The 27,775-nt window shown below is 42.2% G+C and overlaps 2 protein-coding genes across 5 annotated transcripts in view; one reads left to right on the top strand and one right to left on the bottom strand.

Moving 5' to 3' along the window:
• Positions 1-32: 32 nt before the first annotated feature.
• On the bottom strand, positions 33-4,664 carry LOC105562351. Of its 3 annotated transcripts, XM_012013130.1 has the most exons (3): positions 2,737-3,770; positions 509-651; positions 33-433 (listed from the first exon to the last, which is right to left on the bottom strand). In XM_012013130.1, exons 1-3 carry the CDS (start codon positions 3,218-3,220, stop codon positions 431-433), a joined length of 630 nt encoding a protein of 209 aa, XP_011868520.1. In that variant the 5' UTR covers positions 3,221-3,770; the 3' UTR covers positions 33-430. The 3 variants fall into 3 exon arrangements, 2 of the variants coding, with proteins under 2 accessions (XP_011868520.1, XP_011868519.1); XR_001008969.1 differs by lacking the exon at positions 2,737-3,770 and adding an exon at positions 4,599-4,664 and having other exon boundaries at positions 33-651; XM_012013129.1 differs by having other exon boundaries at positions 33-651.
• Positions 4,665-14,873: 10,209 nt separating this feature from the next.
• Positions 14,874-27,775, top strand: part of LOC105562352 (breast cancer anti-estrogen resistance protein 1) — an 88,187-nt gene continuing 75,285 nt past the window's right edge. For both annotated transcript variants that reach the window (XM_012013131.1, XM_012013132.1), the window contains exon 1: positions 14,874-15,325. In XM_012013131.1, coding sequence (XP_011868521.1) covers positions 15,281-15,325 — 45 coding nt within the window. In that variant the 5' untranslated portion in view covers positions 14,874-15,280. The remainder of the gene's footprint in view (positions 15,326-27,775) is intronic.

Here is a 27,775-nt window from a genome sequence, read left to right on the forward strand (position 1 = left end):
CAGTCCAAGCAATATAGAACAAAATTATTACTATATATATCATTTTTCTTTTAAACTATTTTATGCACGTATATAAAAATATGACATTACAATATGTGGAAAACAACGAGGTGGACAAATATGTTTTTACAATCCATTTCTGTTAAAACATGTTATTTCCAAAAATTATTCCGCAGAAATGTATAATTCATTATTCTAATATTCAGTTAAAGTTACAGACTCGTTAGACGAATATCATTTCGATAATTTTATACAACATTGAGAAGCGTAAAAGTATAAAAACGTTTTAGAACATTTTAAACCATTTGGAATGCAAATCCATCCGAAGCTACTAAATTACTGTTTTCTTGTTACCAATTTAATTGTGCGAGCAAATCTGCCAATTCCTCTGCGAACAGTATTTAACCTTCTGATAATGATGCTCCGTTCTTCACTGCAAGCGTCGATAATCAAGTAGAAGCTGTTAACGAAACGCTATCTCTTACGTAAGAAATATAAATATGCTAACTTTGGTTTTGCTGGCGATAATTCGCGCGAATGTTTGAGTGCTGGTTCCCTCTCGCTGGTCGACGGACCTGCAGTATATCCATCCACTTGCGTGTCGTTTAATACGTTTCTGCGTGTCCGTCGTTTCGTCTTTTCTTGCCCGTCCTGTAAAAAGTCGATTAATCGCAGCAGCGTGTCGTTCCATCTTGATACTTTTATGTGTTCAATTTGCCTTTCTTAGTATTTACACATCGAGCGCCTTTGAAAATGTATTCCCCAAGATGAAATTTACAATTTTTCAATTTTTATTTTTAATCTCCAATTTAAAAAAGCTCGTTTTATCAAAAGAAAGGAATAATTGTCAAACGTACGACAAAGCTGCTCCACGACAGACAATTTAAAAAACGAATATTTAAAATTAATATGCGGTTTTCATATCATTGCAGATATATGCGATTAATATAATTGTAGATTAACTGTAACGGATCGGCGTTCGCGATGCGAAGAAATCTCGCGAGACGACGTGTATTTGCGAGCTCTTAGCTCATCCGAGCCGCGACCTCGCACACAGACGCAGAGCGTCGCGAAACAGCCGTGCTTCGGTCGATCGCTTTCTCTTCTCGATGCCTTTTTACGTCGGCGACGCGATCCTTTCCTCCGCCTCTTGCTCCTCTCCGCGGACGCGCTCCGCGGATCTGCGTGTCCGTGCGAATTTCCGCCCCGTGTACCGCGACGCTCTGCCAAAAATTCACGGGTGAACAATGCGAGTGTTCTCCGACACGCCTCGAGTCTGAAGAATCTCTTTCTCTCTCCTCTCTTTTTTAACACTCTTTCCCGTCACCTGCGCGACAGGTACATATTTGCTGCCTACAATCCCGGGAACTGCCGGAAACTCGTCCGGACGCGCTCGGTTCCGTGCTCGACGTGCTGCACACAATTCAAACAGATGCGATAAGACCGTCGTGTTTCGACTTATTGACTACGTTGCGTTATTCGTTAGTTTTACTCCGTTCTGCCGAGTACGAGCGACAAATGTGGTCGCTGAGCTTCGAGCAATCATTCTCTGCACGCTGATATTTTTCTTAATCAGAATATTCTTCAACGTCGCGCCAGCGGTAATCAACAACGCCAGTGTTTACTTGACCATACCTGGCATTTTTAATAATACAGAAAATTCATTGCGAAAAATATTACCTCAGCCAGGGTTTGAACCTGGACCTCCCTCTCTGCACTCTAGTCGGGCGTCTCACCAATTAAAGTCGAAAAATAGACGCGTAGACAACATTTTTAGACTGTTATTGCGTGCGACGCCCGCCTAGAGTGTAGGGAGGTCCAGGTTCAAACTCTGGCCGAGGTAACATTTTTCTCACCGATTCGACCACTGAGGCGTGTGGTAATATTTGTCGCAGTATAAAGATGTTGGCTATTTTTCGACTTTAATTGGCGAGACGCCCGCCTAGAGTGTAGGAAGAGGTGTAGGCGGGCGTCTCACCAATTAAAGTCGAAAAATAGACATCTTTATACTGTTATTGCGACAAATATTACCACACGCCTCAGTGGTCGAATTGGTGAGAAAAATGTTAGGTTCAAACCCTGGCTGAGGTAATGTTTTTCGCAATAAATTTTCTGTATTATTAAAAATGCCCAGGTATGGCCAAGAAAACGCTGACGTTGCTGATATTTTTATGTTCGCGTATTTCCTCTTTATTCTTGCACCTTTTATCATCCTCAGTATTTAGTGCTGCCTAACGGTAGTGGGTTTTAATACGTAGCAGGTATACTAATGTACCAGGATGCTCGGCATGTAATGTCGTGTGCTGTTATTTTAGTCTAGAGAGGAATCTGGTTGAGTCAGTAAGCTGGTACGAAAGAAAGGATTCCCAGGAATGTGGGGAAAGCAAGGTCGAAATTACAAAAGAAGGAATATTCCGCGATGTCATTGAATGTTGAATTTATCATTCGGCGTCTCACCGCGGCTTTCGTGTCGAAGCCGAACACTTTCGTGGGTCGACCGCGACGCCCGGCGTCTCTCTCGCTGAAAATAATTTTGAATTAGGAATGCAAATTAAATTCCGAAGAATCTGATTTACTCTTTTCGTAACGATATCCGTCGCATTTATCGCGTGGAGAACGCGCGCTAGCTAAAATTTCATAATTTACTGCAGAGTCTTGTCACATAATTTGTTTTTTTCCCCCGAAAAATATTTCGTTGGCGCAAAACGCGAGTTGTTTAATACTTTTTGCAATTACTCGACTCGTTAAACGGCGTTCTCGAATACGTCGTGCCGTCTCTGGAACGCTTCGGCCTCGAAGCCTCCGCACGTTTCCGCGTCCTTTTATTTCGCGATGCTGCGGAGTTGCCCGAAGGGTCTGGACGTGACGCTGACGGCGGCCCCGGATCCTTCTCTTTGTTCTTGTATTTATGACTGCTATCAGCGGTAAAGAAAATACTTTCCAGGTACGCGCGAAGGTAAACTGTGTGCACACGCCGCAGCCTTATCGTAAAACGCGGCATTTCATGAAGATCCCGCGCCCGGTGACGCGGCATTTCCTCAAGAATCCGATTGCGAATGTTGGCTTTTCGCGAAGTGACTGGTGGATCCTCGCGAGACGCCGCGATTCGTGACGAGCTTACAAGAGAGACGTGTTCCCGCAGGGATGACTGATCCGCACAGTCATTTGGGTTTAGCGAACCCACGAGCTCAATACACGGCAGACAGTTACATTTACACATCACGAACGTGTATTTCGCGCGATAACGCAATGAACGTTTAAGAAAAACTGAAGATGCAACGTACTTTAAGAATAAAGAGGACGATAAAAAGATGCATGTTCGATATAGGGGCGGAAAACGAGAAGAAGAAACCGAGGCTCATTTTTTATTAATATTGTAATTTGGAAAAAAGCAGGTAAATGCGTGACAAAAATTAAGTTGAAAATGTCGGAGTGCAACGTTACATAATCACGTATGGTTTCTCAACATTGTTTTCTATTTGTAACTTGTACAGTTTCTTACGTCAAACTCTTTTTACTTCCAATGCACTTTGGATTGCGGCATTGTCTCGGCATCTCCGGCTCATCCGACTAAAACTCGCATGCTTCCTAATCGGCAATCTGCTGTGACTTTCGAAAATGTTGAGATAAGTGAGTTCGTAAAGCTAGATATAGAGGAAAGTCCCCTATTATGAGATAGGGGATCTTAATGGGACAGCGGGCTTTCTGTTAAATTAATAATTAATAAATAATATAATTATCAGTTCATTTCAACATGAATTTGTAGCCCTTGGAGCGAAATCTGCTTAGTTGCGAAAAAAGATTTGTGGTAGAATTTGGGTGTTAAAAACCTGCTATCTCATATTAGAGGACTTTCCCTCTCAAAAGATTTGTGATTAAATTTGGGCGTTAAAAACCTGCTATCTCATATTAGAGGACTTTCCCTCTAAAAAGATTTGTGACTGAATTTGGGCGTTAAAAATCTGCTATCTCATATTAGAGACCTATCTCATAATAGAGGACTTTCCTCTAATAATATCGTTAATTTACGAAATACGTTACCAATACAATGCTGCATATTCTTCAAGCATTCATCTTTCCACGCTAGGAAAAGATTGTATATGACAACCTTTTTATTCTCGTTGGCGTGAACGTTACGCACATTTTACAACTTCCTTCAATCATGATCGGGAGAAACTTATTCGATTTTCGTATCAAATTACATTTTAACCTACATGCATGGTACAGAGACGCACATTTCCGATCGCATCTTTGCGCCTAACTTCACCCGAAAATATAAAATAAAAAAAGACCAGAAAGCTTTTGTTAAACGCTTTAATTGTTTTCTTTTCTTGTCTGCAGAATTTTATATACGTCTGTTTCTTATAATGACGAAATTTACATTCTCTCCTAAATTTCCGCGAGTTAAACGCGAATAGTCTTTCGAAAAAATGACGGGACGCTGCTCGGCTTTGCAGGGAAGCCCGCGGTCACGCTCGCGATGCGTATCGAACGCATCCTCGCCCGCGCGTTGCAACCGGCAGTATCGACGCCGGACTGGCGGCCGTTAGTCCGCGGCCTTGCCACCGGCGATTTATTCACCGGTCGGAATATCTTACCGAGCCGTTTCTTCCTCCGGCACACTGGCGTCGTCCATTCCGGATCGCGTCAACGCTATCCTCGCCCCTTCGAAGCCCTTCGGCCCACCGTCGTCGTCTTTTTCTTCTCCTTACCGTGAAAAAGATGCAAATTTATATTATTATTACATAAATTTAATTTGCATTTCATATATTATTATATAAGCAAAATTTATATAACAATATTGCGTGCGTGTAGTAACGTATACGTACGTAAATGCACATATATTTTATGCTACGCATAAATTATTACGATATTTTTATATTCACGTGACTTTAACTCCGGTTAGCGTTCCCTTCAATTCCCTAAAAGCCCCTGCGCGAACCGTTACCCGCCATTCATAGGCCCCCACCCGATAGAACCCATCCCCCCACGGAGGCTGCGCCGAGAGGCCAGACACTAGTTCCGAGTTTTGACGCTACGCCGCGCAGCACCGTCAAGCCTTTACTCGTATTTAAGATTCGGTGGCGACTAGTATAAGTAGAGGTGAGCGAGCACGGAAAAGCATACTTACCTGGCGTAGAGGTTACCGTGATCATCAAGGCGGTTCCTCCAGGGCGAGGCTCTTCCATTGCACTACGGTTAGGGCTGACCCTTGCGAATATCCCTAATGTGGATATCTCGGACGTATAATTTTTGGTAGTCGGGACTGCGTTCGCGCTATCCCGGAATAAATCAACCTACAAAAATAATTATCCCTTTCGAAACCACCCTGAACCTGGACTTTTCTACAAGTTCAGAATTGTACGGTGGATCAAATCCTCTGCGGGGAAGGGCTTACCGGCGAAAGTCGTACCGGTATGCAAGAAATATAAGCCCTTCCGCGCGAAATACTTGCTCGCGGCACGCGCTTCGAGTTTGTGCATTTTTCAAAGATCTGCAAAAAAGGATCTGGTTTGACGGAACGAGTTTGGAAATTTTACACGTGTTCGTAGAAGGGACACAGGGGGGAAAACTGTCCATTCGACGTCTGTCGTGCCATTTGTACTTTATCCCGAGAACTTTGGAGCCCGACTATTTTTAGATCGGACGTGAAAGCGACGGCGGTTTAGAATCGCGATCTCTTTTTTTCTCGCAAAAGTTCCTTCGCGGAGGCGCTCACCTTCGGAAGGTCCAGTCGGGTTTCGCAACAGCGTTCGCGCGAACGCGAGCGAGGCAGAGAGACGTTACAGGCGTCAAGGTTTAAATTTAAACTCGCTTCATATCCCCCCGTAATTCCCGCGAGATGTTCTTTGTACGCAGGTTCGCAGCGGCAACGCGAACGCTGGACGCGGCCCGTGAAAATTCTCCGGCTATTTTAAGCGGCGCGGAACGCGCGGGGGAAAACGAGGAGGAGAGACGCGCGCGCGCTGCGATTTGCACGCGAGGCGGACGAGATGATAAATCTTAATTGAGCGCAATTTTCTAATTAACGATCGAGCAAATCGAATCCAACTCGAGCGTCGCGAGTGATAATTGACGTCTCCGTACGCAGGTGTATGCGTAGCGGAACGCGCACCGAGCCTGAACTGAATTAGCCCACGGTGTGCAACTCCATTTCCCCGTCTTCTCGAATGATATCCCGAGAAGCTAACGCGCTCAGCCTTAACCCTCGGCTGTCGTAATGTTCCAATTATACGGGCTGTCAGCTGCGCGTAATATTTTTTTTTTTTTCACCGGCGCTGCGCGGTAATTCTAAGAGCGAGAATCATTCTTAATGAAGTTTGACGAGGGGGGGAAAAAGTGCAAATGCGCGCAGTAATGTATATATGGAGCAAGAAGAAAACGCGTTTAATTATCGGGCTCTTTTTTCCCCCTACGTTAACACCATAGACATGGCATATCCAACGAGAAATGACTTGTCAATCGATGTCAAAATGATATAGAATCGACATCGACGCTGTCAAATTCGACGTCGATTCGACATCAATTTGACGAATCGTTTCTCACTTGGTACACTCAAAGAAATGACTTAGTAATATCAGCTAAATTGCAGTAGCTGCTTTGAAATTAGTTAAAAGGCTAAGTGTTTTGTTACCATTGCTAAAAGTTGGTGATTATAGGTAAAATGCAATCACTGCGAGATACAACTTTATTAGTTGGAAAGAATAGCGCACTTAGCACGAGCAGCTAAGAAAGTAGCAGAGCTACTTCGAAATATATTACGCGCGCGATCCGATAAATCGCGCCGCGAGTACAAAATCCGATAAAACGCGTGCGGTTTGTGCAGGAAGTCTGTCACACGAGCATGATTTTTATTAATAGCATCTCGACGGCGCGTCGCAATTGTTAGCAATGAGAAACACCGAGACGTCTCTTTCTTTCTGATCGAGGTTTCCGCGCCGGCGGACGGTAGACTCGTTTCACGAGCAAAGTGGATCGTCGATTCCTCCTTCGGCGCGCATTTGCATAATTGGAAATATTTCATTTTTCCCCCCGCGGTGCATAAGTGCGACCGAGGACCGCGGGACGCGGATAATTGATGCTCCAATGGATCCAATTTCTCCGGCATCGCTGAATGCAATTCCGGGCGCGTCTAAGCTCCGCGAATTCGCAAGGCGAGCCGCGCTCTCTCGCGAAGGCGTGGAGGCGCTCAGGGAGCTGTCCTCATCGACGCCGATCGTTCATGCGGCGCAGGAATTCCCTTCGCGAGTCGTCTGGCTGGGATATGGAAGTGTCCGGGTGAGATGAAGGATCGGCGCGACGCGATCGTTCGTCACCCCGCGACAGATAATTTCACTCGAAAGCGCTGACGCACGGATTCTGTGTACAATGAACCTGTGTGTACTCTGGGACAAAAAAGACAGCCACCCATTTTGGGGCCCACAATTAGTAATCGAGTTACTTGGATCGTTCGTAACTCACGTCTTTTACGAATTTTACCCCGCGTAAGTAAAAATCCCAATTAGCTATTTATATCCAAGATTTTTAAGTAACACACAGTTGAATCTTTTGTGTTTTCTTGTTAAAAAAAATGCCGGTTAAAATTTTTGTGTTAAATGTTTAACACATTCATGTGTTGATTTAACATGTTGCTTTTGTGTTAATTGGCCTCAAATGTAAAATTATTAAAATACGTGAAAAGAAATGTTAAAACAACACAATGTGCACTTATTTGTTAATCTTACACAATACATATGTTTCATATTATTAATAACAAGATTTATCTGTTAAAATTTACAGAATAAAATGTTAATTTTATTCTATATAACATAAGTGAGAGTCGTTTGACTTATTATCTGTAAACATCTGTAAAATGTAAAAATTACATTTTTTTAAATTTATTTTGTCATAAAAATGTTAATTTTACACCAAATTTATTTCAAATTATTTTGAGATTTGCATTTATTTTGTGTTAAAATATTAACAGAGTATTAGTGTAATCATTTAACATATCCATATTATATTAAATTAACAGAAATATTTGTGTGGACCGTTTGGGACATGTGGTATTTGTCAAATGTAACACAAATTTTTCAACTGTGTAATTGTGGGTTTCACAATGGGTTGCGGACTTTTTTCCCAGTGTACGCGGGGTGTATTGCATACTCTCTAAAGTTTTTGGAGTGAAAATAGAACCATAGAGTGAAATATTCGCTCTATTGGAGTAAATATTCATTCTAATAGAGTAAAGATTTGCTCCAATAGAGTGAACGTTTCACTCCATGGTTCTATTTTCACTCCAAAAACTTTAGAGAGTAGTAGTGGCGAATTACGTAAGTTATTTAAACGTAATGTCATTATTGCGAATTGATTTGTCCAGCAAGTACAATTTTTCCGTCGGTCTAACAGATCGATCGTCTCTCCCATTGATCGCGATGGACTGTCTGGAAGTTAATTTCCCCCGGGAAGATTACGGATATCACGTGAATCGGGAAACTGTATCCGCGCATTTCGGAGTGTCGGCCCGCATCCGAATTAATCCCTGCACGCGTCTAAATTAATCCTATATTCGCCACGACGTTAATTTCGGAAATCGATGCTTCGTTAGGATGCTCGCCGAGGCTGGAGGCGAGCGCTGACTGGTCCATTCACCGTTCGCCGGACAAAAAGAGATTGATCCACTCAAAAAAATGCGGAGGGGCAGTCGTGCCTAAAAGCACTTGTGAATCGGTATGCGGCTCAATTACACGAAAGAAACGTGGCGCAAATTAATGGGAAGCGAACCGTGGATCGAGGGAGGGGAGAAAAAAAATGTGACACAGACACGAGAACGAAACGGTGTCGTTGAACCTTCCTCTCTCGGGTATATTTTTGTCGACAAATTGATTGTATCGGATAAAACGCCCGGGAGCGCAAATAACGTAAGAGCCAATTTGCCCGTTGAAATTACAATATTTTAAAGTAAGAGTGTTCCCCATTTCCGCTTTTTCTCCCGAGGAATGTTTCGATAAAGGTCGATTCTAAAGGCCAATATTTATTAACGCGGAACGTTCTTCCATTATTTTACATTACTTCGTGCTCTGAGACGTTAAGTAAGCCATCGGTCTCGATGAAACAGCGCTTTGTACGTAATGTGTTGTGCCAATATTTGGACACTTTGTTAGTCCGGCGACGGAGTTGCAAGCGCTCTTTAGCACAGCATACTTATACATTCCAACGGAATGAATCGAGTCAACAGATGCACTTTGCAGATGCACGTTGAAGAGTCGCGTATCTTCGTAAACTTCAAGTACGTTTAATTTTCTGATTCTTGTATTTATTTATACATAGAGGGAAGTCCCCTATTATGAGATAGAATCCTAATATGGGACAATTTCTGCTAAATTAATAGGCATCGTCGGGTGATTCCATCATGAATTTATTGCCCCTGGAGCGAAATCTGTTTAATGGCAAATTTATTTGCGAAAAAAGATCTGTGACTGAATTTGGGTGTTGAAAACCTGCTGTCTCATAATAGAAAACTTTTCTCTAGTATTTAAAATCGCGCATTTCAAGCGTGTCAACATGTTAGATAAATTTATTGTGTCTTTAGGAAGTTTGGTAATTATTACGACTCTGTTTTATTTTATTAGATTTTGGATTACTAACCGTGCGTAAATTTAAGATCACGGGGGACAATTGATTACTGAATTTGACTGAATGAAATTTTGATTTAACATCGATCCGTTTTGCCAACACAACGAACTATGGGAATTATAATTTCAAGACTCGTGAAAATGCCGAGTCGTGAAAATTTTCACGTAGCGACGCGACTTTTAATTGCGTTTACGTAAGGGAAAGCAATACCCGCCTCGGCCGCGACGTCGGGCAACGACCTCCGACATTGACCGAGGTCATTTTCAGCTCCGCGGCAAAGCGAGGCACATCCGCGCGACGCGTCGTTTTTCAAAGAGCGCTTTTGCTTTCTTTTTCCTCACACGCCACCAAACCCGTCCTCGCGCCCTCCGTGAAAACGATCCCTTCACCGCCTAAGAGTTTCCCTTCTGCGGAAAAACACGCGGCAGGAAGATCTTCGGTTTCTTTACCCTCGTTGGGCCCCTCCTTCGTCTTCTGTTTTCCTCCGCTGGGAACGACCATGTTTTATGGATGCACTTCAGGATCTCTCACGACGCCATCGTTCTCTGAATATTTATTCGTTTATTTATTTGAACCGAATTGCCAGAAGCCTGCTGGTGCACTGCAGCCGTGTTTCTTACAAGCCATTTGTAAAAAATTTACGGCAGCCAACATATTATTCGCTAAAATCTAACGCATCGCGTAGCATTTCCGAAAAATACGCGTAGTTTTTTCTTTTCTTGGAAACATTTCTTCCCATTTGTTGGAATAATAACGAAACTGCTCGCCGCACAGCAGCGAAATCTATCTTACGGTTTATCCTACGTTGGCTGTAATTCGCAACCGCTGCGACGAATGGATATGCAAATGACAGACTGATTTAGAGTCACTCATCTGTGGAAGTCGACGGCGAATTATTCCGGAAATTGAGCATTCGACGATGCGAATAAAGGCGATCTCGTTGGCAGGACGCGGGATGTGGGTCATAGAAAGTTGCGCGAGGAAAGTGGCCCGCGATTTTAATTTCAGCCACATTGGTTTATGCATGCGAGTTAGGCCGGTAAAGGGCAACCCGCCGTGGGTTTTCGAAATGAAAATTTCCACGGAAATACGGTAAATCGTTCTATAAGACGAAAGAAATAAAATAAAAATTACCCAATAATAAAAGTTTACGTGTGTGTGTGCAGTGCTGGACAGAAAGATTGCGACACTTGTTTTGTTTTTTTATAACGGGTTTAGGAACGTGCATTTAGACTCAGGGCTACGTTTCAAAATCTTCTCCGAGGAGTATTTTACTCAATGGCTATTTTGAGCGTTCTCGATCTATTTCTCGAATAAAATTTTCCTCGGGGAAAATGTCTTGGAACGTAAACGTGAATGTAAATGCGCGGCTCCTGAACTCATTGAAGAAAAAGTGTCGCGACCATTCTGTCCATTGCTGTACACGATACATATACACAAATACAAATGAATAATGCATAGCGCAAAGTATGAAAATTGCTCGAGATAATATCTAATACCCCGTCATGCGACAAAAATAGTTTACTGGCGTATTTGCATACATTTAACATTCTTATTAAAGTTACAGTTATCTTCGAATAGGATATGTGCGTATGAAATTTCTCTCCTCTCTCCACCTGCGTATATTGTAGTATAATAATGTGCCGAGATTGATAAGCACATAAGTATCTCGTAGCTATAGCGATGCTGCGAAGGGGCGTATCGCTAAGAGATTATTAGGTGTACTGCCTTTCAGTTGCAAATATTCTTATCAGATAAGAGGATAAAAACGGACGCTCTCTAAAAAGGAAAGCGCATTCCCGTTGCATCGATTTGTAAAGCCGCAAGACTGATCGCAATACATTTAACGTAAACATTGGCTCAATAGACGACGTTTTATGAATCGGCGTTATTCACGTTTAGCTCTAATTTTGCCGATCGATGAATTCCAACAATTTCCAATAAATGTGAAACGTAGACGAGGCTGAGAGAGGTGACTAATACGGCATCGGTATTTACATATTACGGTGTTGCGTTGCGTCATGGAATTCGTACATTTCGTCGTCGGTGAAAAGCGTCGCCTTATTTCGATAAGGAACATCACGGAATTCACGGAGACGTCATCTGGCATTGACATTAATGGAGATTCATTCGCTGTGACTCATGCCTTGTGTGTGTGTGACGTAGTCAGTTTACTCGTCGCTACTTTAAACAGGTGTGGCGCGTGGAAATTCCGCTCTGTTGTTAGTCAATTTTTAACGCTCCTGTCCGAAACCTACCTTCTTACTTTTAATAATTTAATCTTAACATACCGTTTACTATTTTTATTTTCGCTCGACGATATGTTGGTCTGTTACATGACATTGCAATATTTATATTGAAACTGCGTATTACAATGACCAACGCGATTTAATAGTAATACAATGTAATTCATATGTAAGTAATTTTTATGCATTTAATAAGCGGATGAAATTATCGCCATCAAAGCACACAATTTTGAATTTTTAATATAATTAATTTAACGTAGTAATTTACGCATGGCATCATTTTGCAGCGGGTGTCTACTTTAATGTATTCCAAGCAGGCATCGCGAAAAATATTTTATCGCGAGCATTTAAATTGATCCTGCTATTTAATTCTTAATGGTTGCCGGTATAATTGCAGTATTTAAATCGCATTTAAAATCCAATGCGTAAATTAACGCACGCAAGATCCCGCGTGAGAATTTACAGAAGCGATAATACGATCTATCGTCCGGTGTCCTCATAAATTTTTCCGACTGTTCGACGGATATAAATGCCCGGCGCGATGGCGCGAGATACATTATCGTTATTCTCGCCTCGGTTTCTGGCATTTCGAGGCATTCTATGGAGACGGCGTGGAAAAGAGAATAATATAATGGGCCATGGTCCTTGGAGGGACCGGTTGACGTAACCGGTCCACTATTTTTAACCGCGTCCTTTTGTTTCACTTTTTCCTGGCGCTCCCGTCCTTATCCCCGTCTTTTGCACTCTCCTTCCTACATGTCCATGTAAATAAAAAAATGTCCCACTTTACTCTTTCTCTTTCTTTGTATATCTACTTTAAGACAGTTTTAAAAATAAAAAACACACGCGCGCGCGCGCGCGTACTATCTGTCTTTTTAAACTGTCTTGAAGTAAATGCACAAAGAAAAAGAAAGAGTTAAGTAGGGCACTTTTATATGATTTTAACCTATATATATTATAAGTAAAATGTTATATATAAAATTATACACCATGTTTATACAGAAAATTTTTAAACAGGAAATTTGTAAAAGAGAAAGACTTATTAATATACCGAAAAGAAAACGGAGCAGTTTTCCTTTAACTACGTTAATGAAGACGCATGGGCAATACTGTAAACTTGTAGTGGGCGCTTGAAAAACATTCTCGCGCACGTGTTGATCAGAAATAGCCGGGTTGTTTGATACAAAAACATCCGACCAGGAATTTCGGAAACGAGCAGCACAGCGCAAACAATGCTGAATGAAAAGTGTGGAGAGAGAGCCAAGGAGGTGGATTAATTCAAGAATATCGCGTACATTAAACGCAGTTAGAAATACGGTTTTGCCTCAGCGGCGGCGGAGGGAGGGGAATTTGTTATTTGCAAAACAGCTTTAGATACGACCATTACGCTACCTGCGCGGCAACCGTTACACGGCGAATACATATACGAGAGCGTCGCGTACATGGGGTCAATTTGCAAAGGAAACGCGTGAAATTTCTGCCTTGTTCGCTCGTTACTGCGTGTACCGTATAATCGCGGAGCCACCCTTGGGAAACCTTGAAATTTTACTTTAGAAAAATAATGAAAAGTGAATCCGGATACTTTAAACCTTTATTTCAGGTGAACTTGAAACGTACTTTAAGAAAACTTGGAGAATTGTGAAAAGTATGTGATATAATTTATAATACCGCGGTTTTCTTCTTACGAAAAAGTGCAGTGCCGCGCGACCCTCTGGCGGGAACTTCGACAGGCTTGGCTGTCTAAAAATTACTTCAGGTATACAAAATGACTCTAAAATTTTTTTAATAAACTTTCAACTTCTTTAAGTAAACTCCTAGATTTAAAGATTACTTTTGAAAACTTTAATTTCATTTAAAGTAAATTTTCTCAAGGGCAAATCTGAGAAATTGACTTTTACTCGTTATGAATCCTCAATGGATTCTCTTCTAAAAAAATTATTATGTCCGTATTTTGACGGTACAATACAGGGCCAAAATTAGCCAAATTCCTAAGTTTTCAGGGAAACAATTCAATCCTTTCCTCGTTGCTTTCGTCCGAGAGCCTCTTATTTAAAAGAAAGGAAGTTAAAACGCGAAACTATTCGATTGGAGTTACGATACGCTGAAAGAATGTACCGATGACGAGATAACGTTGGGAAACAATCGTACGCAAAATCACACACCGAGAAACGCGATTAGAATATTTTTAACGTTAGTCCTGAATTCCTTTCTACGGTTCGCGGATAAGAAGGTTGCGATTTGAGGCGCGTGGTTTCCAGAAAATATAGGACGCGCGAGGAATATTGAAAACATATTTCTGATCCGTTAATTTTTCATGCTAAAAATTGTGGTCAAATTAAATAATAGTAACTGAATGCAAAATTGCACATGCAGTTTTTAGCGACGGGAGCTACACTTTTTTTCCGCGTACAGATTAGTTTCTATAGCAAATTTTTTAAATTATATCTATCTTTTTGAATGTTTTCATGATTAACATCTATAGAATGCATTTGGAATCTTACAGTTTGGTCGATGAACGCGTAAACTTCGATTTCAATTTCAAACCTTAAGAACTTTTATAAAACTCAACCGATGCGGATCAACTTCAGTCTCGGTTAAATTCCTTCCTATCTTTTGCGCAAAACTAGAAAAAAGGATACGAAGTAAGCCGAACCGAGATTTTCAAGACACGCTGCGTTGGTAGAAACGGGCATAAGGCTCGTTTCTCCGCCAAACTCGCCGGTCATGAAACGCGTTAAACATAGTTTACCCCCGCGCACATGTGTGCGTAGACGTAAATTATTATATTTTACGCGTAAACGCCCGAGCCCCGTTTCAAACGGCTTCGAGTAAGCGTGCGAAAAAAGTGGACGAAAGGAAGAAAACGTTGCCGAAACGCCCGCCGTTGGCGCGTACGCGTCCGCGCGGGGGATGACGGCCGAGCCTCGGCCGTCTCCGCCGGCGCTCGGCGGCGCTCGGCGCCACTCGGCAGCGCTCGGCCCGGCAGCTACACCGCCCGGATCGGTTAGTCCCGCGCACATCCTCGAGGCGCGAGGATACGTTTCGTGCGTCGCTGACGCTCCAGCGCTTTTTCTACGCAACCACGGCTAAGGATTCCTCGGGATTTCCGCGGGCCGCGAGACGCGCACGTTGCTCCGCGCGTCGGTGTAACGGCCGCGTATTTCGGCGAGTGCCGCGAGTGGACACGGGCGTCGGTACAGTGGCGAAAGCTCAACGGACGCCAGAGAGAAAGGGCGGCGAAGGATAGAGAGAGAGAGATAGAGAGTGAGCGAGAGGACTGTCGGAGTGCGGCTCGTGATCGATCTCGTAGTGTGTACCGTCAAGGTGTTTTCATCCCGTCGCCGATCTCGATTATGTCACCGGCCACGCGTGCCTGCAGACCGCTCTGATTCGAGGAACCCGCGAGAACGCCCACCACGATGCTGCCGCAGACACCTGACATCATCCCGACTACGCTGAACCAGGTAAGTGGTGGCGGCGGCGGCGGCGGTGGCGGCGGCGGCGGCGGTGCCGCCGGCCTCGCCGATCGGAGCCGGTAGCGTTTCGTCGAGTCGGAATCACCCGCGACGCCAGTCGACGCGACGCCGAAAATCCGCCCTATAACGCGCTCCTCGACTTTCGCGTCGTACTCGCGACCGAGTCACTCGCGCTCGAGCGCGTCTCCGGCGGAGAGGCGGGTCTTCGACGCGGCATTTCGGAAATTCCCTGTCGGAGTCGAGTTTTCGTCACTCCACCACCCCCCCCCCTTCCCCGAGCGCCATATCTCGGCCTTAGTCTTTACGGCGTGGTCACTCGCAGCCGAAAATTGAACCGGTGAGAACAGAAAGGGAGGAACGCGTGCCGTTTCGGCCGAAATCGAGCCGTGAACGTATCCTCGCTCCGCGCGGATCACGCGCATCCGTTTAGAGAATTTTGTTTTCCGATCAAAACTTACTTAAGAAACCCTGCGGGGTCGAAGTGGCGTGAAACCTGCGCGGAAAAAAAGCGTCAGATCAACTCCTGCATACTCAACGCGTTCATTGTTTGGTGGGTACGCAACAGTCTGTACTCTTCTTAGAAGCATTTAATAATCTTACATTCCGACAATGTTACAGTCTTGTTTAAATACTGTAATTGTCGCTTCAGGAACACGTGCAATTATTTTGACAATAAAATCATTTTAATTATTAGAATCTTCGATTTGAAAATGTCCATTCAATATCGTTTTATTTTCGTTCAAGAAAATTATTCTTAAGTAATAAGCATATATTTTTCTTGATTGAATTATGTAAAATCGCTTTATTCAAGAAAGTATAATCTCGTTTCAAGATTTCACGTTGAAACTAAACATATTTTCAAAAGAAGAATGTTCTTTCTTTCTGCGTACCTACACAGTTGAAGAAATTTGTGTTTCTTTTTGTTAAAAAATGCCGGTTAAAATTTTTGCGTTAAATGTTCAACACATTCATGTGTTAATTTTCATATTGCTCTTGTGTTAATTGACCTCGAATGTAAAATTATTAAAATGCCTGAAAGGAAATGTTAAAACATCACAGTGTATAATTATTTTTTAATCTTGCGCAATACATATGTTCTATATTATTAGTAACAAGATTTATCTGTTAAAATTTGCAGAATAAAATGTTAATTTTATTCTATGTAAAATAAGTGGGAGTCGTTTGACTTATTACATCTGTGAAATGTAAAAATTATATTTTTCTAAATTCATTTCGTCACTAAAAATATTTTACAGAAAATTTATTTCAAATTATTTTAAGATTCGCATTTATTTGGTGTTAAAATATTAACAGAGTATTAGTGTGATCATTTAACATATCCATGTTATGTTAAATTAACACAAAAATTTGTGTGGACCGCTTGGGACATGTGATATCTGTTAAATGTAACACAAATTTTTCAACTGTGCGCTGAAAAATGTATTGATTGCTAAACGGTCTTTCGTTTTTCTCAAATACGTATGTATATAAATATGTATTTCGACACGGCACACGTGTCCTTTCCGTTGTAACCGATTCAATGAATATTTTATTTCGTTCACGCGCACCTCCTGTTTCATTTATCCCCGCATTAGCAATAAAAGAAGAATATGGCAATGTTGAAGGTCTCACGCGCGGCAAAAAAAGTAGCGTGGCTCGCTTCTGTCCGTGTTTACGATAAACTCACGAGAACCGATCTCGCCGGAAGCGAACCGGTTCCAATCGCGCGGGCACGATTTTCCAGGGCTGTTCCGAAATTACGTCGCGCCGCGTTTCGCAAGGGGGTTCTGGAAAAGGGACATTTATAACGACACGCATCGCGCCTGGGAATAGGCCGAATCAGTTTCCCGCGGCTAAATTACCTCACGTCGCCTCCACTTCGCCGCAGTTGCACGCGATTAATCCGGAGCACGCGGGCGCTTAAAGCTCCGTTATACAGGCGGACGTTCCGCGCGGCAGAAATTGATTAGCCTCGGTATCCTGTCGCAGGCAGGCTCGACCGGCAACCAGCCTAGATCGTCCTGAGACCGCCCTGGATCGCGGCGAAGAAATAATATCCGACGAATGACGTTGACGCGCGAGCGTAATCAGAGCTCATCGAAAGCGCGTCTCAACTCTCACACGGCACTCCCGTTTCGGCCATTTCGGAAATTCTCATTAAAACTTGGTCCGTTTACCCGATTCTCGCCCCGAGCAAGTTTCGCGCAGTCTCGCGACTTCCATGGTTCCCCGCCAGCGATATTAATATCGTCGTGATGCATCTGGAGAGATTGCGTCCCGAGCAAAAATTTTTTTCCCCTTAAAACGAGGTTTCTCTTAGAACCTTATCTTCTCTGTTATTGTTAGAGTCAGTGGATTATCACTGAAAATGGTGAATAGTCACTGATTTACAGTTGTAACACCCACAGAAAACATTTCCTGATCCAATGCTATTGCGCTTCAGTGTATCGTAAAACAGGATCGACATAGCGCCAATCATATTTATTATAGAGAAAGGAATATTTTAATCCTAGATGAAAAATTATAAAATCAACTTAGTGCGTTGTAAGATGGAGGGAAAATTTATTCTAAACGCAAGAATGCGTAAACTTACATTTATATAAGTTACCCTTGTCTCAATATAGTAAGTCAATCTTTTCTAATTCGATAGAGATAAGAATTATTGATTTTCAACGCGCGAACGTGTTCGCTTAAGTTAAAATAATTTTTCTGACGATTTCCTGCGTTGACAGTGACCTGTGAGTCTGCTATACTATAATTTATGCTCTGCGAGCATCGATGCACGAGTTCGGTTACTTGATAAGGACCTGATACCTGGGTTTTATTTCAATTTTATTCATCGCTGGTGACTTTAAGTATACTCCTCTACTGGATTACTGATTTTATTTTAATTCTAAATGAGATTGCGAGAAATATAAATGCGACAAGAATATTTTTTGTCTGGGTAACAGAAATCCTTTTTGAGGATGAAGTATGCCACTGCAGTTTTCAGTACACAGTTGAAAAATTTGTGTTAAATTTAACAGATCTCACATGTCCTAAACGGTCCACACAAAGTTTTGTGTTAATTTAACATAATATGAATACGTTAAAAGACCACACTAATACTCTGTTAATATTTTAACACAAAATAAGTGCGAATCTTAAAATAATTTAAAATAAATTTTCTGTAAAATTAACGTACTTTTAATGACAAAATAAATTTTTTAAATGCAATTTTTACACTTTTTAGATGTAATAGGTTAAATGACGGTTTGAAATCGTTCTCACTTATGTTATATATGTAGAATAAAATCAACATTTTATTCTGTAAATGTTAACAGAGAAATCTTGTTATTAATAATATAGAACATATGTATTGTGTAAGATTAAAAAATAAGTACACATTGTGTTGTTTTAACATTTCTTTTTAGTTATTTTAATAAATTTACATTTGAGGTCAATTCACACAAGAGCAATATGTTAAATTAAATTAATGTTAAACATTTAACAAAAAATTTTAACCGGCATCTTTTTGAACAAGAAAACAAATTTTCCAACTGTGTAGTATACTTATAACTGCAAATCAGTGACTGTTCGCCGTTTTCAGCGATAATTCAGTGATTAACTTTTACAGAGTTAGTGATTTGAGAATTATGGAACGATGCAATGCTGTAGTGTTGCGTATAAAATTTTGTGAAAAAGAAAAGTGATGGAATACCGTTTCCTAAAGGTTGGAGTGAACTGCCATGGGGTGAAATGTTTACTCTATTGGAGTAAATATTCCATTGGGTGAATATTTACTCCAATAGAATGAATATTTCGCTCCAAAAGCTGCAGAGAGTGGGAGATTTAAAATTGCTCAAAGCTATTTTCAGTTTGATATATTTTCATTTTCTGTATCCTCGCGTTTTAAAAACAAATCTTGTAGCTGGAAATTGGAATAAGTTCCTCCACAATAAACGCGTCTATGCGCGAGAAAAGGCAAGTAAAAAAAAACTACAGAGTTTTCGCGTTTCGATAATTTAACGAGGAAGGATCGACGTGAAATTTGTATTTCGTTTAAAAATATCGAGGGAAAGGAGAAGGAACTTTTCATTGAAAGAAAAATACGAGTCTCGCGTTACAAAGAAAACCAGATACAGCGAGGTAAGAAAAGGGAAAGGATGAAAATTTAGCAGCACCACGTGGTTGGGGTACGATCTGCGAGCGAATTGAAAGTTTAAAATCGTTCTGAAATTGCTACTTTTCACTTGTGTCGCATCTCGCGTGACTTGCTGAAAATTACATTTGCTTCTCGCAGGAACCAAAATCCTTGAATTATTACGGATCGACGATACACGGGTGAGGCGGAATAACTGTGTTCTTCGCGTTGCAAAACACTTGGCGCGTTTCTCCCGCGAAAATGTCCGCGACGAGACTCGAGTCACCAAACAATGCGCGTGGCAGCCTACATGTCACTCGGAATGACGAAAAGGGGAATATGTAACGAGAGGTAGACGACGTGATCGATAATAACCGGAAGGTTTCGCGAAGGTCTGCCCGCGGCAGGCGAAACGACATTGACAACATTGACATTTTATCATGTAAAGTGGCTCGAGTGGTTTATCTTCCTTTATGCTGTCCCCTTACACGCGATATAATCGATCGGCCGGAGACGGGGGTGATAAAAAAAAATGCCCTTCCATAATACGGATTTCTCTCCCTGACATTGAATTTTCCAGAACGGGCACGTGGGTGCGGGAGATAAAATTAGAAAATATGTATATTTTAATTCCATATGAAAACTTTCGCGCGAAAGTGCCTCTTTCATCATTTAGGATTCGCCCAGAGACTTCTATCTGCGATTAAATTTGCAATTGCGTTGAAAAGATGAGAAGCAGATGTAATTTTCAGGTAGCTTATCGGGCTCCAACAGGTGGATCGTAAATCGATAATCCCTCGTCGATAAATTGTTTAAGGGCGACGCGAAAGTTTTCCGTCGCGGTCGACAATTCATTCATCATCGCTGCCGAGTATTATTTCTTATCTTACAGAGCCGCGAATGATCCGCCACGAGAATCCGAGATACGCGCGGGCGAAATCGATTCGCGCGATAATCACGTTCTGACGAAGTAATAGCCGCGCGATTGAAACTTGCCGTTGAACTCGCGGCCGCGAAATTGCCGCGGAACAATTGCGGCATACATTTTTCACGTATCGCCGAAGCACGTCGGTTTCGAAGCGCCGCGCCGATCGGTTTGTCCCAGACCGAGTTTTCGCTGGGTCAGAAATTAAAGTGTAACGGCAACAACGTTACGCAACGTAACGCGTGTGGCCGAACGCTAAACAAATGTGAAATTTGTTTGTGGACGCGCGTTCTTTCGATGAGTTTCCTGTGCGAAAAAAGAACTCGCCTTTCGCCGGAAAAATAATTAATCGTAAATCATATGTCAAGAAACATTCTGTTTACCGACGATGCAAAGTTCACGTCCTAAATCTGAAAGCTTTTAAATGAGAGCAATCTATATTGTTAGAGAAGGGAAGTTAAAACAAAATCTCTCCTATCTTTTAGGTCTGATCTACATTTGCGTTTAAAAACATTTTTTTGTAGCCAATAAATCGACGAATTGTACATCGTACTCTCTAAAAGTCAATCAGTGGATTATCGCTAAAAACAGAGAATGCTCACTGATTCACAGTTATAAGTGCACCACTGCGATTTTCAGTAGTACACTTAAGGCCTGTGTCCACGATGCTACAACTTGGACCAAGTTCTAGTTTCGAGGAATGTGTAGTCAACCAACTTGTAGCTGTTCCATTAAAGCTGCAAGTTGATTAGCTACACATTTCTCGGAACTAGAACTTGGCCCAAGCATCGTAGACACAGGCTTTTATAATTGTGAATTAGTGACTGTTCGCTACTTTCAGTGATAATCCACTGATTGACTTTTAGTCATTGTTTAATCGTACAATTGTTGACAAGCCTTTTAAGCATATCGATATCCTCACACAAAATAGAATGTTTCTAGACTCTAAAGCCTGACTGCAATGTGCTCTTTGCGCCCAGAAACATTCATTTTGTATAAGTAAATCTAAATGCTGAAAAAACTTATCGGCGATTGTGGCATGTATGATGTATCGTTTATCAACTCGCACAAATTTCTCAAATGTATTTACTGCAAAATGGAACGTTTCCAGACGCAAAGAGCAGCTCGTAGACCAGGTTTTAAGAGGCTAATAAGTCGCGCCGGTTAAATTGAATCTTAATCAGAGTTTCTCGCTCTCCGGGCCGGTAACGTTTCTCGTGGTACGTTCGCGCCCGTGGCATTGACTTTTCCGCGTATTCCCGATGACCCGAGAAGAAAGGCACGCGCACACGTTTCACCGCGTCTGTTTGTCCACGTACGATTTCGTCGTAGCTGCGGGCGCGCTGGGCTCTCCTCTTACGAGACCGCTCAGGTTTATCATTCGTGGAAGGTAACGTGACGTACTCCGCGGGAGAATTCCTGCGAGGCGGGTCTCTTATCGATTGTCTCGAAAGCCAACGTTAAACAAGGCGACACCTCACGGTGCCCCGACGCGGGAGACACACGATCGCCAATCACGCGGCACGTCGTAATAATTGTTCGATTGAGTCATCGCCCGACGACTTTTCGATTCTGTCAATGCCGTTTTTCTTCCCTCCCCCTCCCCCATCGAAAAAGGCTATACCTCTCAAGACCGACGCTCTGAAATAATTATCGGGGATTGAACTGACTTCGTCTCGCGTTTCTGACAATTCGCCGCGCCCGCTTGCGAGTCGCAAGATTACCGCTTCGTTATCGCCCCTTTGGATCGACGTGATCGACGACGCGAGTGTTTCTGCGCGGGGCTATTTCTGCGAGTCAAGTTCCTCGATTTAACGACGGTAAACCTTATAAAGTTGCCAGGCGTATGAACACCGCGGCGTGGCGAGATTAGCCCAGGCGCGACCACTCCCATGTGGAAGATTAAGGATGATATTTGCAGAAACGATTAAGTTAACGCTTAGCGCGCGCGGTATCAGCGCGCCGCGGTGATAGCGTTACGCTCACCGTTGGCATTCTCATAATCGCGCGGCTCCGTCATGCGTGGCTCTATGCAAATGCCGCTTCATGCAAACGACATCGATGCCACGGTCTTCGCCGAGAAGCTGCGGACGGGGAGGCCGACCTCACGGGCGAATAGTGCATTGTTGCGAGATTAAACGCGTCGGGAACGCACGCCGTCGGAATTAAACCTCTTCCGACGGAAACGTGCGGGGAATCCGCGAATGCAGTTTTTGTAGTTTTCGCATTACAAATGGCGGAGGGGAGCGAGCGGGCAATATGATACGTGAAATCCTTTAATACAGTCTGAAAATGGAGCCACTTGGCGTGAGGGATGTTGCTATTACGAATTTTGCATATCACGTGTGAATAATCGTCCTGTCGAGAGATCGAAGATATATGTCGCATACTAACAGCAATGTTATTATGATATATAATTGATGCGTTAATATTATTGTGTAATAATATTGAATATACGATCAATGCGATAGAAAGCCTTGAGTAAAGAAACATAATAACTGCCTAGATATTCGGAATGCGAGACGCATTTCAAAGCACAGGCCCGAAACACGTGGGAAAAAATCGTTTGCGTGGCTAGAAAAGCGGAGTATAGAGAATATAATGGATTTAATATCTGCCACGTGCGGTGTTAATTATCACGTTTCGCGTTGGTGATGTCGTCAAACTTCCAGGTACACTATCCAATATCATGGACTGTGCGAACTTAAAATATGTTAAAAAAGCGTTCTTGCCTCGAGAGACTTCACTTCATACGTTTTTTTTTCACAAGTAATATTATTGCGTAATAATATTGAATGTACGAAGAAAAATAATAACTCTAGATTTTCGAAATGCGAGATGTATTTCGAGGCACAGGCCCGAAACACGTGGGGAAAAAACCGTTTGCGTGGCCGGAAAAGCGGAGTATAGAGAATGTAATGATTATGGATTTAATATCTTCCACGTACGGTGTTGATGATCACGTTTCGCGTTGGTGCTGTCGTCCAACTTACGCTGTTCAATATCATGCGAATTCAAAATAAGGGATATTAAAAAAGCGTTCTTGCCTCGACAGATTTAACTTCATAAGGTTTTTCACAAATACGGTTCGTTTTATTATTGCAAAAAATCATGAAATGCTTCAGAAAAGAAATTAATGTATGCACATTGCATCATTTTTTTAAATATAACGAAACAATAAAATTATTTAATAATTTTATAAACAATATTTAATAAATATATTTGAAGAAACAGGCTAGTATTTTCAAAGGCGATTTGTAAATATAAATTAAATAAATCGAAAAATATAGATATTCTATTTATGTACATTTGTGCCAGTAATTAAAATATATAATTACGTGATTAAGTATATAATTACGCGGACAGTTTCAGTGATCGTATTGTAATATAAAATACAAAGGCTATTCGTATTCGCGATTATTCGCGATATTTATTTATGTTTGTCGATAGAGGAAATCATCTAGTACGGAAACTTAAATAGATGCAGATTTAACTTTCGAATGTATCTGTCGTGTGCATATAATACATTTTTTTTGTGCAAAAATGAAACCAATTAAGTGCGGGATGCGTTACACTCGACGAAGGTTTTTCGCAAGATTATTCGCGCCCGTAATTCAGTCGACTGTGCGCTTCCCAATAACGAAAACGATCGCGCTTGATTATAGCTGCCGTAAGAGCTGCGTAATAGGTGCGTTCATCTATGACTCGTGATAATGATCGATCGATCGACATACGGCTCGTACGGTGGATATTAAGGCGGAGCAAAATCGTCCCGCTCTGAAATTAAACTTCGGAAATTTTAATGAACAAATCCGATGTACAATTAAAAATCCCGAACATATTTGCCTCGTAATCGAAGCCGAAGCCCTTTGATCATCCCCTGTGCCTTTTATCTTTTATCAAATGATACGCTTTTAAGGTAATCGAGCGGGGAGAAAGGAAAAAAAAAAGAGCGAATCTCACGAGGGTAAGTCAAGTGTTACTTTATCGAAAGAAGAAAAGTGCAATCTCATTTTTTCGAAACGGAAAATACATATTTTACTTGAGGCGGGCAGATATGGCCACGTTTGGATACAATCGATGTTACTGAAACATTCCAGTGATCATTCCGAACATCTTACACGTTAGCAAATCGATCGCGAGGTTTAGTTATGCAAATGAAGGTGGGAAACGATTTTGCGGCGTGCCGAAGCGTAACTCCGTCGTGCGCTGTAATTAGATTTGCGACTTACGCCGTGCACATTCGAGAGATTTAATTTATTAAACACTTAAGCGCGGGAGTCTCTCGGATTAATAAATTAGAGCGCGCTATCTAAATCATCGCCACGATAATTACATCGTGTCGTACAAAGCAGCGTCGCGAAAAAAAAATCACTCTCTCCGCGTATCCAAGATCGATTGGCGATTTTTCACTCTAATTAGATCAACGGCTGCCTGTCCGCGTGAGGCAAGACTCTCGAAGCCGTATATTAGCTCTAAATAATCCGATGCGATTAGAGTATCAGCGACGGCCGGCGCACTTAGGTACGTGAGAAAAGGTTGTGTAACTAGTTATAACTGCTCGCTTACACCAACGGCGAGCGTGCAGCGGCGAGATTTTCTTTACCTCGTTCTTTGTTCTGTTTTTATCGCTTTTTTTTTCTTTGAACAACGCTTGCGGAAATAGCTCGACACCCTTTTTGCAAAATTCTTTATTGCGCCTGCATTGCTACGAGACACAAAAGATAAATTTGAATGAGACGAATTGAACTATTTTTTAACAATTTAATTACTTCGCCGGTACATGATATCCGCGTGTCCGCTTAATCGGACGATTAATATAGCCGTTGCAGAATTTTCGAGTCCGTTTAATAATATCGTCTCAACATTCGACGACTTCAACACAACAATTTCCGGCGTTGCGCGTAATTAAAAGGCTCTGCCTTCTTCAAGGCTGCATAAAAATTATATTGCAATCAGATTTAACAAAATTGAAATGTATCGGAAAAATATGATATGTCTCTGGCTAGAATTGAAAAGACTAATTACACATCGAATAAGAAAGCTAGTATTAAAGCAAAAGCTAGTATACATATTAAAGCAAAAAGTTACGATAAGCGAGTAATATACTTACAAAAATAATAGAGAAATGTGTAAGGAAAATGTGGTTATAACATTTACTGTAATTTTAAAATGTCTTTTTTAGATATATAAAAGACAGATTTTTGGAATAAGACGAATTGAACGACCAGTTTTTAATAATTTAATTACTTCGCCGGTACAAGGTCTCCGCGTGTCCGCTTCATTGGACGATTAATATAGCTTTTGCAAAATTTCCGAGTCCGTTTAATACCATCGTGTCAACACTCCGGTGACTTTAACACAATAATTTCGGGCGCTGCGCATATTAAAAGGCTCTGCCTTCTTAAGGCTGCGCAACAATTATTATGATAAGAAAAAAAAAAGAGAGAGAATGATGCGGTGGCTTAAGGCCCGAAAAGCTCGCCGGTGGTTTCTTCTCGAGAAACCATCAGCCGGGTGGTTTAATGAGATTTCGCGGTCGACAGTGGCGTAATTAGGGGCGGGAGTGCCCCGTGCCCCGCCGGTTAAAAGCTCCCACCACCCGCTCCTCCGCGTATTTTAATGCGATTTAATTTACCGTTAGCTGCACTCGTGGTTACCTGCCGCTCATTGGAGAAAGGTGAGTGCATCGATTCCGGAGTCAAGACGAAGAACGAGGGGGGGTTTCGTCGATCTCCCCACTTTTCGCGGCCACCGAGTAGAACGTAAATGTACGTTCGTCAATCGGCACGCGGAGATCGCGATCGCGAGACAGGAGTACACCGGTACGAATCGGGACCGCACAGCGACGAGCTCCATCATTTTTCATAGATACGTTTTATTTAGAGCGACTCTTTAATACTGTGAAAAAAATCACACGTTGAAAACTAAATTGCTTATGAGGTAAAAAAAACAAGCAAACAATTTGCAAGCCGAATTAGAAAAATACGTGGGAATTAATAAGATATTGAAGACACGCAGTCGAATGATAGGACCATTTCAGTATATAATATGCTTTTTTATTTATGATACACGTATGAATAAGTGTTATGTATTCATTTTTTGGAAATTTTTACAACAAATGGTTTACTTGCAGACAATTTCTTAGATGGCTAAACGAATTATCTGTATCTTTTAGTTGTATACCTACTGTGTTGACTGACAAACGGCGCGACATGAGAAATCTGATAATACCGGTATTATCGCATGATATATTCGCTCTTTCCGTCATTTTGGCAAAAAGCGTGAGCGGATTTTCACCCTGCCGTGACATTGGCCGAAGTGGCAAAGACCCTCCAGGTCGAGGGTAGAGAGAGAGAGAGAGAGAGAGCTGCGATCGATCGTTCTCGAGGCATATCAGCGACGTAGACATGCTCCAAAGCCGCCCTTTCTGACTTTCCGCTCGTGTGGCTTGTTAAGTATTAAGAGTGTCAACAACAATCGGAAATATCCGCGCATTCGTGAGAAGAAGAAAATCGACGTATGTTTCCGTAAGCTCGCAAACGCCGGATAGCTTGGAAAAAGCGACCGCGATATCGGCTATTGTCGTGTCCACGCGAGTAAATTACAATAATCGCGTTCGATTGCACTATCTCGTATAGAGCTCACGGACGATATATTTATGTCGTCGTAAATCCTTTTGATCGCGTACCAGAGACACGTACGGGTCTTTTAAAACCGATATCGACACTTGTGCGGTTGATAGCAGAGTTTTAATCGAGAGATAGCCACCGCAGATTGTTACAACAGATCGATATCTTCACGTATGATATCGGGGCGATTCTATTAATCGAATCGCGCTGTACTCCGATTCGCTGAAATGCGCGCGCGCGCACACACACACACACGCGCATTCGACCTCAGCGACTTCAATGCGAGTCTGCACGCGCAACGCATATTCATCGAGTGCGTTTTTAATCGCACAAATACTCGGGGGAAAATATGGCGTGTAGTGGAGCGTAATTGTCCAGTTTCCGGTGGGTGGTTTATCAAAGAACCTTGACGGGAAAATCTCACCGCGTTTGGTTTCCGTGAGAAATCTCGACAACCGATCGATTGTTCTTGCTGTCTCGTTAAGCGCGTTTCGTTAGCAACAAGTTGTCAGACTACGCTGTTCGCTCTATCACATCTGTCGCTAACTGTCCCCGATAAAGATAGACAATGGATTGCGTAACGACGGTGCCGCGGTGGTTTCTTGCGCTCGTGTGCCTTGCATTCACCGCCATGGCGGTCGCCGATGACCAACAATGCACGAGTTCTTATTTTGTTTTGCCAGTTATTATACATATATTAGCGACTGTCGACACAATCGTCTCAAATAAATATTATATACTCTGGGAAAAAAAAAGAC

Source organism: Vollenhovia emeryi, unplaced genomic scaffold (assembly GCF_000949405.1).
Source record: "Vollenhovia emeryi isolate VEMERY1.0 unplaced genomic scaffold, V.emery_V1.0 DF939190.1, whole genome shotgun sequence".
NCBI classification, from domain to species: domain Eukaryota; kingdom Metazoa; phylum Arthropoda; class Insecta; order Hymenoptera; family Formicidae; genus Vollenhovia; species Vollenhovia emeryi.

What these genes read in the sequence shown, in the direction of transcription:
- LOC105562351 (XM_012013129.1), bottom strand. Translation starts at nt 3,220, where the DNA reads ATGTGTAAATGTAACTGTCTGCCGTGTATTGAGCTCGTGGGTTCGCTA. An exon ending in AACGCCGTTTAACGAGTCGA is followed by an intron (nt 652 to 2,736) that starts GTAATTGCAAAA and finishes GACTTTTTACAG; the next exon opens with GACGGGCAAGAAAAGACGAA.